This window comes from Copadichromis virginalis, linkage group LG18 (assembly GCF_057382275.1).
Source record: "Copadichromis virginalis isolate Kocher_CV1m ecotype Utaka linkage group LG18, C_Virginalis_male_GT1.1, whole genome shotgun sequence".
Classification (NCBI taxonomy): Eukaryota; Metazoa; Chordata; class Actinopteri; order Cichliformes; family Cichlidae; genus Copadichromis; species Copadichromis virginalis.
The window spans coordinates 31,303,681-31,316,391 of NC_140635.1; the positions used below are offsets into that span (position 1 = coordinate 31,303,681).

Genomic DNA, 12,711 nt, shown 5'->3' on the forward strand with positions numbered 1-12,711 from the left:
GGCTTGACAGATTTAAACTGGGGTGGTAGAAAGAGAATGTCTCAAAAGAAGTTGATTGGCTGGTTCTCCCCATGTGGTGAACCATGAGAGGATATGTTTAAAGTGTCTGTTCATTAATATTCATGAGTGAGAGTGCAATCCTGCAACCCCCTTCGCCCTCCCACCTCCTGCCGCCTCATGTGTCCAAAGCTGTTTTTAAATCTACATAATTTGGGTTGAAGTGCCTTTCAGATGGCCTTCCCTGTTCCAACACTTTGAAAACAAGGGAGAGACACACTTATTAATCAGCCTCTTATTGTATACGCCTGTGTGTGTCTGTGTCAGCGGTGAGCAAGGATAGGTGGCTGCAGAGAAGGAGTTAGTAAGAAAGGAAAAGCAAGTTGCACACAAGTAGAGTGAGACGGAGTTACATGTCAAATGAGATGAGGAAGACTCGTGCTGAAGTTACATTATGGCTTAAAAAGGCAAAACCCGCTGACATGGTGAGATGTTGGTCAACCACAAGAGCAAACTGCCACAGTGGTTTTAGAAAACAAGATGTTGAACCTTTCCATGCACATCCGTGCAATTAGTTATTCTCTGGTGTGTCTGATCGCTTTAAGAGAGAGCACATGGGTAATGTATCTCAACTTTAAGAGTTTTTGATTGGTTGAGCTTTTTATTTGAATGAAAAAAAAACCTGTTGTACCAGTAGCCCACATGCTCACGCCTACTCTGTCTATGCAGTATCCTGTAGCCCCAAACTCTGAGAGTGGACAGACCTTCTCCATGGTCTTTTTGGCCATGTCAAGTTTCCATCTGTGATTGGTTACCATTAACCACACGAATGCAACTCCAGATATTGATTGGCTAGAATGAAGAACCATGGTCAGTCCCTCTTCTCTCCTCTCCTTCACCATCACCAGTAAGGCTACTTTACAAGTCAGCCTGTAAGCCTTAACTAAACCAAATCTGCATTCACACCTGAATTCTTTGTATTCTCATTTCTATTTATTTATTTATCTTTGGCCTCACAATCAGTTGCAAGACATTGCATGACATCTCCAATCTAATGTCTATTATGCTTTGCCCAAGTGGAAACCCAACATCATTCCGGTTACTGAAGTCCTTTTGAAGTATGCGGCTTGGATCACATGCATAGAGCAGCTTGGTGACATCAAGAAATGCCACAGCAGCAACCTGTGAACAAATGTGATACAGGAATGGCAGTTGCTAGGTGATTAGCAGCTGATGAACTTTGAAAGTGAGGGTAAGGGAGAGATCTAATGGGAGGGGATGTGAAATGTTTGGATGGCTTCACTCAAAAACAGTTTGTTAGAAACACTGAGTTATTCTTTTCTTTTTGAGATTTGCTCACCATGATGCAGTCCATCTACTCTGTGCACTCTATTTAAAAAGATAAACATTTCAATTACACTCAAACAGGCAGCATGTACATTACATTTTAAACAGCACAGGATCCAGAATGGAGCCCTGGGGGATTCCATATTATAAAAATATGTAAAAGTGATTAAAGGTCTATGCCTTCATCAAGTACTAAAGGGAACATACAGCTATTTGTACATTCCCTTTTTTGCAGAGTACAGTCACAGGTTAAATTAAGCTAGGCCTGCAGTTTTTCAACAGTTTTTCTGAAGGCATTTCTTTCAAAGAAATCGCTGAAGCGTAAAAGAATGTAGGTCCAGGTTGGGTTTTTTTAAGACATTTCACAATAGCAGTTTTCATTGCCAGAGGGAAATAGCAGAGGGTAGAGGACGGCTGACAAATACCTGCTCTTGATTTTCTTGACAACTGAACACTCTTAAAAAGCTTGCTGCAGGTCTGGGCCCAGAGAAGAAGGATTTGAGCTGAGATTTATTTTTTAGCCACTGGGAAACGTAGATCTGTCCTTTCACGTTGCAGGGAGGTTTTTTTTTCTCCCAATATTACATTTATAATTATATGTAATTTATATAAGCTTTGTTTGAATGAAAACCTTGTATACTAGCAGCCCACATGCTCACATGCATTCTGTCGATACGTTGTTATTCTCAGCCCTGCGTTGTCTGTACGGAGCCAATTGGAAGGTTTGCATCACTGTTGGTTCAGTCTTAACCCATCCGTGCACTGTGTGAATCCGAGCTATTGTGATGGGTTGGTGTATGTGTGTGTGTGTGGTGCCATACTGAGTGTGGCCAGCAGGCGTGCTCCCGATCTCTCCTATCTGCCCTATATTACCAGCTTGGAGGAAAATGAATGAGACCCTCATAGTGAAGAAAGCAGAGCAAAGTGTAATCTGGGAAACAGTTTATTTCAGAGCACGCTGATGGGGAAAGGGGGGACAAGACGAAAAAGAGCAATTGAATGACTGAATGGAGGAAGTGAGAGAATGGTCATTGTGTGTCCCTCAGTGTGTATCGTAAAGGTCTGTGTCCCTTTCTCGCACCCCAGTTCTGTGTGTGTGTGTGTGTGTGTGTGTGTGTGTGTGTGTGTGTGTGTGAATGAATGTCTAGTGATTGGAAACCTTTTTCTTTTGTAAACTCAAGTCCCTGCCAGAGAGCATTGTGGCGCATTGTTTGCCAGCCTCCACTTCTTTGTTCTGCCTCTCTTTCTGCATGTGTGTCTGCGCGCGTGTGCACGCACTTTGTGTATTCTTGTGACAGTTGACATTATCAGATGATTGCTCCCACGGCTCAGCTGTGTGTGTTCACGCACAAGCATGCCTGTGGTTGTGTATATGACGGCAGACATTATTGGATTGGTGTGTGTGTGTGTGTGTGTGTGTGTGTGTGTCCATGAACAGCTGCATGCTTTTATGTGTCATGGTCGACATTACTGCACGACTGCCGGTGTAAATGTGTGCTTGTTTTCCATTCAATGGTGGCTTGTGGTTCAACACTGAAATGAAGAGTAAGAGTTACCTTGTGTGTCACACATGGTACTGCTGGAGCTGAAACTCTAGTGCGGTGTCGTGCTGCAGGTCAAATGGTTCTAGTTTGTGTTGCAAACTCGGTGGTGGCTGTTGTCTGGTGCCCACTGGCTTTTTTTGCTCTTTTAATCCATGTAAATCTCTAATGCTTTTTTCATTCAAAGCTTGTGCTCTGCAGCCAAACCTGAGTCAAAGCAATAGACCTGTTTTTAGATTGTAGGGTAGAGCCTAAAAATGTGTCGCAGCTGAAAGGACTTGAACACAAGGATAAGGAAAGAACTGCATTTCAAGACATTTGTAACAATTGTACATTGTGTTTGTAGAGCTGTCTCTCTGACATGAGCATATTCATGGAATCCCCTCTCTGTTACATCATATGCTGATCCTGTCTTCCTCCTCTCACCCCCAGCTGGTTGTGGCAGATGGCTGCCCCTCCCAGAGGCTGGTTCTGCTGGTGGTTTCTTCCTGTTGGGTGTTTTTCCTTCCTACTGTCACCAAAGCACTTGCTCATTGGGGGTTGTCTGTATGTTTGTTGTGTCTTTAATACAAAGCACCTTCAGGTGACTGTTGTTATGACTTGCCTCTGTATAAATATAACTGAACTGAATGCATAGCACAGAGCAGAAGGAAAAAACAGCTGCATGAAGCAGAATGTTTAAAGCAGTCTGAAGCTTGAAAATGTCTTGTACTTGAGCAAAGCTCATTATTTCAAACCTTGGTTTCACCACTGTAACAGTATGTAGCTCCATAACTATTTGGACAGTTTTTGTCATTTTTGGCTCAGACTTTCAGCTTTTATATGAGCAGTTTAATAAAAGTACTGCATTAACTGTTTCACAGCGATCTTTTAATGTATAATCCACCATGTCTAGAAGTTCAAAATAATTGTACAAACCCACGGACATAATACCACCAACATAATAAGAAGTACTTTATAACTATAAATGGTCTATAAAGTTTTGCGGCTCTTGAAAGTTTGGTTGATCTCGGCCCTGCCACATGAAACTTCAGCAAAGGTTGCTGTGTTGCTGAAATAGCAGACAGTATTTTTATTTTTTTAATTTTCTTAAACAGTGCTGCTGTCGGTGTGAACACTGTAAACCTCAGAGACGCAGCCCGGCTGCACTGACAGATGCTCCTATTTGAAATAAATAAATGAACCTCCACTGGAGGATAAAGCTCACTTTGTTAAGCTTGATCCCAGCTTTAGATGGCGGATTCAATAGAGTAGACAGCCTGTGTCCAGTATGATGCTATAGTGGCTTTGTGAACAGAGCTTGCATCATTCACACATCCTTTTTGAGGTGGTTAAGCTGCTCCCCCTCTTCTGTTAGATATTGTTTTTCTGATATGATGTTTATGGTACTTAGTTTCCACTTTTAATTTTCTTTTCATCTCTCGTTCATCTGAGAAAATTGGTTTAAATTGCAAAGCAAGAAGCCCATCTTTCGCCATCCTCCTCCCTTTTAGTAACTGCTTGCCTCACACTCTCCCCCAGCTTCCTCCACAAGGCCTCCTGGCTGTTGCCTGCCTGCCAGCCGCCTCTCACCCATTGTGGGCTAACAATGGCAGGCGAGGCCCCAGCCTCGAGGCCTGCAATGTGGACCTTTTTTTTAGAGGGGGTTGTCGAGGTAGACGGTGCTTGGGGAGAAGGGGTGTGCGCTTGCCTGTGAAAGGCTGACTCTTTGGAGGCAGCCAGTAGGGGAGGGAAGCCAAGAAAAAGCAGGTCACGCCCAGATTAAGATTCAATGTATGTGAATGTCTGCCTACGTCAGCAAGCAGGCCCCGGGTACATGGTGGTGGGTGTGGGCAGGAGAAGACAGATAAGGGGAGCTGGGATTCTCAGGATGTTCGGGGTGCCATGCTGGCTTGCTGGATACAAGGAGAGAGAAAACAGGGAGGGACATGAGACTAAAACTTAAAGGAGTAGAAATGGAGACATAACAGTGGAATTAGGAGAAGTGCATGTGTATGTTTTTGTGGAAATGGAAATATGGAAAGGGGAGGAGGAGGTAGCAATCAGTGTGTCTGGACCTCCTTGTTTGTCTTGTTTCAGCTGTTGTAGCTCAACACACCTTCAGGGTGTCTGTGTGTTTGTGTCCGCGCTAGGGGGAGTCTTAATGGGGCAGCAGTAGCGTCATAATTCATGCAAGACAAACCTGATTTGGTGATGCATGCTTCCTTTGTGTTGTATTTGGGGATGAGTGCAGGGGTGGCTGGCTGGGGGGGTCTCTGCAATACACACACACACACACACACACACACACACACAATCAAATTCCCCTCTGTTTTGGGCCCCATCCCCATATGGTGGCTTGGCTTGATGAGAGCTTGATGAAGTCAACCAGAAGTCCCCCCCACCTGTGTGTGTGTGTGTGTGTGTGTGTGTGTGTGTGTGTGTGTGTGTGTGTGTGTGTGTGTGTGTGTGTGTGTGAGTGAGAGAGAGAGAGAGAGAGATGAAGAGAAGAAGGATGTGTGTGAGTCGTCAGCTTGTATACTGGCTTGCAAGCTGTTTTTCTTTTCTTTTTTTTGTTTTTTAATTATTATATTTCATTATTCATGTTTCATGCATGGCTGTGCATGGCGAGCAGTGATCAGCTCCACAGGGGTGGAGGCTAATCAGGGGGGTTGGAAAGGTTTCTAAACTCAGATGTGGAGACGGTCCAACAAAACCACAAATGTCATGACCTTTTGTGTGAGACAAAATTGTTCGTTTTTTCCAACACAACCAAAGAAAATCTTCTCGCAGAAGTTGAAGCCGAACATAACTACAGAGACTATTTATTTTCCGATTTGCGAAAACCTACAGCGCCAGCAGGGATTGAACCAAGTCCATGTCTGAATTTCTTTTGTTAGGATAGGAGCCTCAGCGGGACTAGCTTGTTACTATGGTAAATGGGCAACCGAATTAACCAGTAAACCAGCAGCACTCACTTTTATTGTGTGGATGCTTTAAGCATCCACACTATTGAGTTCCTCTTGGGACTTCCGTACACTTTTTGGCACTTAACTACTTCCACAATTTTCAGCCGATTTTCACCGTTCAAATTTTAAAATATTCTGCTATTTCTGCTAATTCCTGCTATGTCTTTTGGTATTTTTCACTATTATACTTTTTAAAATATTAAGCTTAATTTGTCCCATTGAAATGAATGGGAAACTTCTGCAATTTTGCTAAAATTTGCTTGTTTCTGAAACTTAACTACTTCCTCATATTTTCACGTAGAACAACCATTCAAACTTTAAAATGTTCTCAAATTATTGGGCTATTCAGGTATGATTCAGCTTTTTCAAATCTTTTACCGTTTTACCTTTATGCCTCTTAAAGTTTTCAGTTGCAAAATTGTGGTTTTTCACAAAATACATGCGTTGTTATGGTTGCTATGCACTTGGCTTCCAGTGTGCCACTGAAGGTTTTGCAGTCTTCTCTTCATGTCCGAACAACTTCTTGCTACTTGCTCAATCTTCACTCAACTTCCACAAATTATACATCAAAACATAGGTATTTTTGCTGGGTTTCCGAAAATGTCACTATCATTGTTGTGGTATTCATAGAACTTTCGCAAATCTCCTCAGACCAACACAATGTCGGAAAACTCTCCATATAAAGTCAATGGAGAGTTTGTTCAAAATCACCGCTGCATTTCTGTAATGAGAGGCATATTCGAATCGTCATATCTCCTTAACGAAGCAAAGTTAAGACATGAGGCTTGTCCCGGTATATCTTCAGACACTCGTGACGCTCACAATTCAAGAATTTCTTTCTCACGTATTACCGTTCTGAAATGAGTTGGACTTGTTTGAGGGTAGGAAATTCGTCCGTCGCTCAGATTTCTTCAAATTTCAAACCCTGGAAATGAACCACTTTTTTCTCTCGTCATAACTTTTTGTTGGATTTCCACAGAGACCTGAAAATTTCCATGACTGTTCACCAAAGCCTGCTGTCTCTTACGGTGAAAGAATGATATCGATACTCCAAATAGATTTCGAGTTACAAAGCGTTGTTTGAGGGCAAGTCAAGCCAGTTTTTGCTTCGCTCTACTCAGTTATGGTGCATTAGAAGTCAAATATCTTTAATAATTCACATTTTAATGATAAATTGTCAACACTGGAAGATTCCCCCATCTCTTCTGAACAAAACGGTGTAAGAATGACCGCTCTAGCCCCTACGGTTAGGAAATTATGGTCATTTGTTTGAGGGGAGTCGTCATTATGAGAAATAGGCTGCAATAATCCTGTGCCTCTCTGTGCTGCGTGTGTAAATAGATGCACCTGTTTTGGCGGGAAAAAGTACACAGGCTCTCTGATTGGTGGATTCAAATTCAGCAGCTCCCAGGCTGACCTAGAAACTTACGGTGTGTTCACACCGAACGCGATGGACGCGAATAGAGCGTCAGGTTTACATGTAAAGTCAATGGAAAGGCGCGATGACGCGCGATTGCGGGTCCCGCGAAAATTCGGAAGCAGATTTGCGTCGCGAAAACGCCAAAACGCGTGAAACGCGCGTCAGTGTAGCGCGTCTGGCGCGTTTGACTCGCGAATAAAACCACGCGCGTGAGTTTTTGTGTTGCATTTTGTGCATACGCGCGTTTCGCGTCTACCGCTCGAGTTGGAAAAATCTGAACTCCAGCGTCAAATCGCGCCGCGACAACCAATCAGGAGCCTGGTGACGTGGCTGTTACCTAGGTCAAAGGGGCAGATCCAGCCAAAGCCTTTCATACTTCAATGGAGGGGAAGGCTAATCAATGCGGTAGCAAACAACTCGGAGCTGTACAACACCAGCTGCTTTCAGTACCGAGACAGGAATAAAAAGGACCGAGCTTGGAGGAAGATATGTGAAGAGATCGGGCAACCTGGTAAGTTCATTCATTTCTCTTTTGAAAGTTTTCACTGACCCGGGGAAGCAGCACAAAAGCTAGCAAGCCACCGCTATTTTCCCACTGACGTACAAATACCATTCTGCTTTTATGCATGTTATCATTTAGGAATATATTTTATTGTTTATTAATAAACAGCACACAGTGGTCCCGCTGTTCATCCCTCACTGCTTTGCTTTTTCGCTGATTTTTTATTGCACAGTACAGCATTGCATTCTGCAGCCTGATTGACAAATCTCCTGCGCTTGCCAAATTTATCACGTTTGGTTTTGATAACCATCGCGTCCAATAGAAAAAACAGCACAAAAACACCCATAACTATGAGCCTCATTCGGAAATAGACACCTGCACCGTGAGGGAAAAAGGCGCACGAAAGTGGCGGGCAGATGAAGACAAACCGCGGCATAATAATACTTTTACGTTTTGCAATCTACAAAGGTTTGCACTTTGAGAATCAATTGTGAGAACTGTGACCAGGGGCTAGTTATTCTGAGAACCCCTGCAATAAATGAGGGACCACTGTCTACTCTACGATTATTATATCCAACCTGTTAACATTTAATACTGTATTGATAGAACCAACTGATTCTGCAGCAGAGCATCCCCAGTCCCTGAGCTCCTGCTGCTGCACCCACAGATATGTACAGCAAGCACTGATACCTTTTTAGTCGGTGGGATTCCCTTGTGATCACCTTTACTAAATATCTACAACCAATCTGATTATATCCTGTTATTGTTTTTTTTTTTTTTCAATGTTGAAATTAAAATCTAGTAGCAGCCTTCTCATTTCTTTGTGTTTTGTGCTGTTTTACAGGCCCACAGAGGAGGACGGCTCCGAGGCAGATGAGGGACGGGTCCCAGGACGGTCCATCGGCGGTGGAGCTGGCCATCCTGGAGTCCCTGAAGAGGCCACACCAGTCTCCAATGGAGCATTTCCTCCTCAGCCTTGTTCCTGCTCTGGAGAGCAGCTGGTCCTTTTTATTCCTGTCTCTCTGTAAATTCTTATATTTTATATATTTATGTTTAATGTTTTTCTGTTTGAGACTTTTAATATTATTTCAAATAAATGTTTATAATGACTAATGTCTCAGTTCTACTACACAGCAAATGTTGGCACACGACTTGACACATGTAGAATTTATTTCATATTATACTAATGACAAAATATACTGATACAGTGGGATGCAGAAGTTTGGGCAACCTTGTTAATAGACATTATTTTCCTGTATAAATTGTTGGTTGTTACAATAAAAAATGTCAGTTAAATATCATACAGGAGACACACACAGTGATATTTGAGAAGTGAAAAGAAGTTTACTGGATTTACAGAAAGTGTGCAATAATTGTTTAAACAAAATCAAGCAGGTGCATCAATTTGGGCACCACAAAAAAGAAATGAAATGAATATTTAGTGTATATCAATGTGTGTGTCTCCTATATGATATATGGGGTGCCTTTGTCTGGATGTGCTTCCCATCCAGAGCTGCACAGCACAGAGGAAAGTTCCAGCGCTCCTGGAATCCCTCTGTGATGGAGCGCCAGTCTCCAGGTGAAGGCACAGCCATGAAGTCGTCCACTAGACAGTCCCAGATGGACGTCGCTGCCTTGGGGGTGATCTGGCTCACCGTGGACACACCGACTCTGAAACTGAACGCGATGGTCCTGAAGGAGTCCCCGGTGACAAGGAACCTGGACAAAATTGTTCAAAATCAGTATTATGTGTACTGCAGTTACAAAATACATTATTCAAATTCCAAAATACTTTTGTGATGTCAGATTTAAATCACAAAACATGAATCTTACATAAAACCTTTTGTAATTATAAGGATAATTACAAAATGTATATTAGATAATATCTAAAACAGTTGTGTTTTGTTTTAACTTTAACATATCATAATTTGATTGGTAGCAACTTTTGCCACTACAGTGAGCCAATCACTCACAATTCCTAAACATGTCAATCAGGTAGGAATGAAGTAAGACATTAATAGAAATAAAGAGTTGTGTGTTGACATGTAGCCCTTTCCTTGCTTAAATCATTAATATTTTTGAAAAATTAATCTGTGATAAGACATAGCTTATCAAGATAGAACCATGTAACTAGAGATGAACCAAACTGTTCACAGTTTTATCTAACTCTGTTTTAATAAAGGCTGTGACCCCTGCTATAGAGTCTGACAGCTGCAGGGATTATATACAAATATTCAACTATCCCAGAATTAAACCAGGTCTAAATAAAAAGGAGTGAGTATCACTACAAAGGTTAACTCAGTGGTCCTAATGCTACAGTTTGATATCAGCAAACACAGAGCGCATACATTGATGTGACACCACAGCCATGCTATCATCGCAAACACTGATAACAGCATAAATCGAATTAAATCGGGGCTTGATGAGACCTTCTGAGTATCACTAGAAATATTATAAAGAGTCGTCTCTGTACCACAGTTTGCTTTCAGTAAACACCGACAGCATTCACTGTTAGCATAGCACATCCATGTTAGCAGTGTATAACTGGATGGATTAGCATATTAGCACAGATATCAATAAAGGACTACCGTATTAAATAGTTTTACTAACCTCAGGCAGACGGACAGGCGCTCTGCAGGTGGGATTGAGCGTCTGTAGTTGGTGTCTAGGCGGGCAATGCTGGGACCGACGAGGGAAAGCAGGTCCTCAAACTGGCCGATGGTGATAGCGCTGGAATCGGCCGTCATCCAGGCGCAGCTCCTGGAGCAAGTGGTGAAACTCACCAAACTGCTCATGCCTCTGGAGGACCTGATGGACCCAGGTACGGCGAGGACGTCTTTTACGCTGCTGCTCTGCTCTCCACAGTACATAGAGAAGGGAGACTCTCTCTTCAAGCGCTAGCTCGATAGCTGCCATCTTGCAAAGAGTCTGGCACAACTCCCTCCCACATTCCTCCCACATTTCCGGTTCACGCGCGTCAAAACGCGCGATGGATTTTTCTTGGACACGCGTTGAGACGCGAATGTACACGCGTCAAATTAGGGGCGTTTGGGGCGTTTTATTCGCGTCCATCGCGTTCGGTGTGAACACACCGTTACTTCTCTCTCCCTGTGCATTTTTTTGCTGATTTTTTCATTTAACAAGTATATTTGAGGGACCCTCAGCATGTTCAGCATTTTTTCAGCTGTCCATTTTGCTTTTCCAATTTTTCTGTTTAACTTATTACTATTGTGCTAAATCATACTATTTCTGCTATTTTATAAGATTTGTGCAAAATATAGTATTTCTGCCAAATATAGTATTTCTGATTATTTATAGTTTTTCTACTAAATCATAGTACAGTATTTCTGCTTTTTATAGGATTTGTGCTAAAACATAGTATTTCTACTAAATGTAGTATTTATGCTTAATCATACTATTTCTGCTTTTCATAGAATTTGTGCCTAATATAGTATTTCTGCTAAATTACAGTATTTCTACTAAATGTAGTATTTATGCTTAATCATACTATTTCTGCTTTTTATAGGATTTGTGCCTAATATAGTATTTCTGCTTTTTATAGTATTTGTGCTAAAACATAGTATTTCTACTAAATGTAGTGTTTATGCTTAATCATACTATTTCTGCTTTTTATAGGATTTGTGCTTAATATAGTATTTCTGCTAAATTATAGTATTTCTGCTTTTTATAGTATTTGTGCTAAAACATAGTATTTCTACTAAATGTAGTGTTTATGCTTAATCATACTATTTCTGCTTTTTATAGGATTTGTGCTTAATATAGTATTTCTGCTAAATTATAGTATTTCTGCTTTTTATAGTATTTGTGCTAAAACATAGTATTTCTACTAAATGTAGTGTTTATGCTTAATCATACTATTTCTGCTTTTTATAGGATTTGTGCTTAATATAGTATTTCTGCTAAATTATAGTATTTCTGCTTTTTATAGTATTTGTGCTAAAACATAGTATTTCTACTAAATGTAGTATTTATGCTTAATCATAGTATTTCTATATATTTCTGCCAGGTCCCCAGGCAGCCAATCCTCTGTGAGGACTGAGACATTCAAATTTTCAAATCAGGGCCTGCACGGCTTCCCAGCCAATCATATATGTGTCCTGAGGCATTCAAATTTGCATATTGGGGCCTTCATGGCTTCTAAGCCAGCCAATCATATCTGAGGGCTGAGGAATTCAAATCCACAAATCAGGGCCTGCACGGCTTCCCAGCCAGCCAATCATATATGTGGTCTGAGGCATTCAAATTTGCATATTGGGGAATTCGTGGCTTCTAAGTCAACAAGTCATCCATGTCATATATCTCTAAAAATTCATATTTTAATGATAAATTGTCAACACTTGAAGATTCCCCCATCTCTTCTGAACAAAACGGTGTAAGAATGACCGCTCTAGCCCCTACGGTTAGGAAATTATGGTCATTTGTTTGAGGGGAGTCGTCATTATGAGAAATAGACTGCAATCCGGTTGTTCAGTGATGACGCGACGAATCCTACTTCCGGGTCTAAAGTAGTCTGCGTTTAATATGGCATTTGTGTTGTTAACATGTTTAATGTTATGTATTTTCTTCTATTTGATCTCAAAAAGCTCCTAAAACAGTCAGCGATCACTGTTGACCTCCCTCGGCTTTTATTACCGCTAATCATTTATTTAAGCTCAGTTTTTAAAACCTTAGGATGTAACTACAGCCCAGCCCATGCAGCAGTATATGAATGACTAACCTCGTATTGTGGATGGATTATCTCAGTTGTTCTCCTGGCTGAAGTTTGGTCCGTTTACAGCATCCTGCCATGCAATTACATTTGTTCCTGACCACCGAGAACACTCACGGTAACTTTTATCAAGTGGAAAAAAAGTTAGCTTGTTTATATTATGCTAACATAGCTGTGTCGCTAGCGGTCACGTAGCACATCATTATATACCAGCTAGCCAAACTTCA

The 12,711-nt window shown here is 41.5% G+C and overlaps 2 protein-coding genes across 2 annotated transcripts in view; one reads left to right on the forward strand and one right to left on the reverse strand.

The window, feature by feature from the left end:
- The window catches only part of zswim5 (zinc finger, SWIM-type containing 5), a 73,405-nt gene that overhangs the window by 29,670 nt on the left and 31,024 nt on the right, over positions 1 to 12,711 (forward strand). The window lies entirely within an intron of this gene.
- On the reverse strand, positions 7,992 to 10,674 carry LOC146688304 (uncharacterized). Its single transcript, XM_085439720.1, has 2 exons — positions 10,366 to 10,674; positions 7,992 to 9,474 (listed from the first exon to the last, which is right to left on the reverse strand). The coding sequence occupies exons 1-2, from the start codon at positions 10,623 to 10,625 to the stop codon at positions 9,204 to 9,206; spliced, it is 531 nt and encodes a 176-aa protein (XP_085295846.1). The 5' UTR covers positions 10,626 to 10,674; the 3' UTR covers positions 7,992 to 9,203.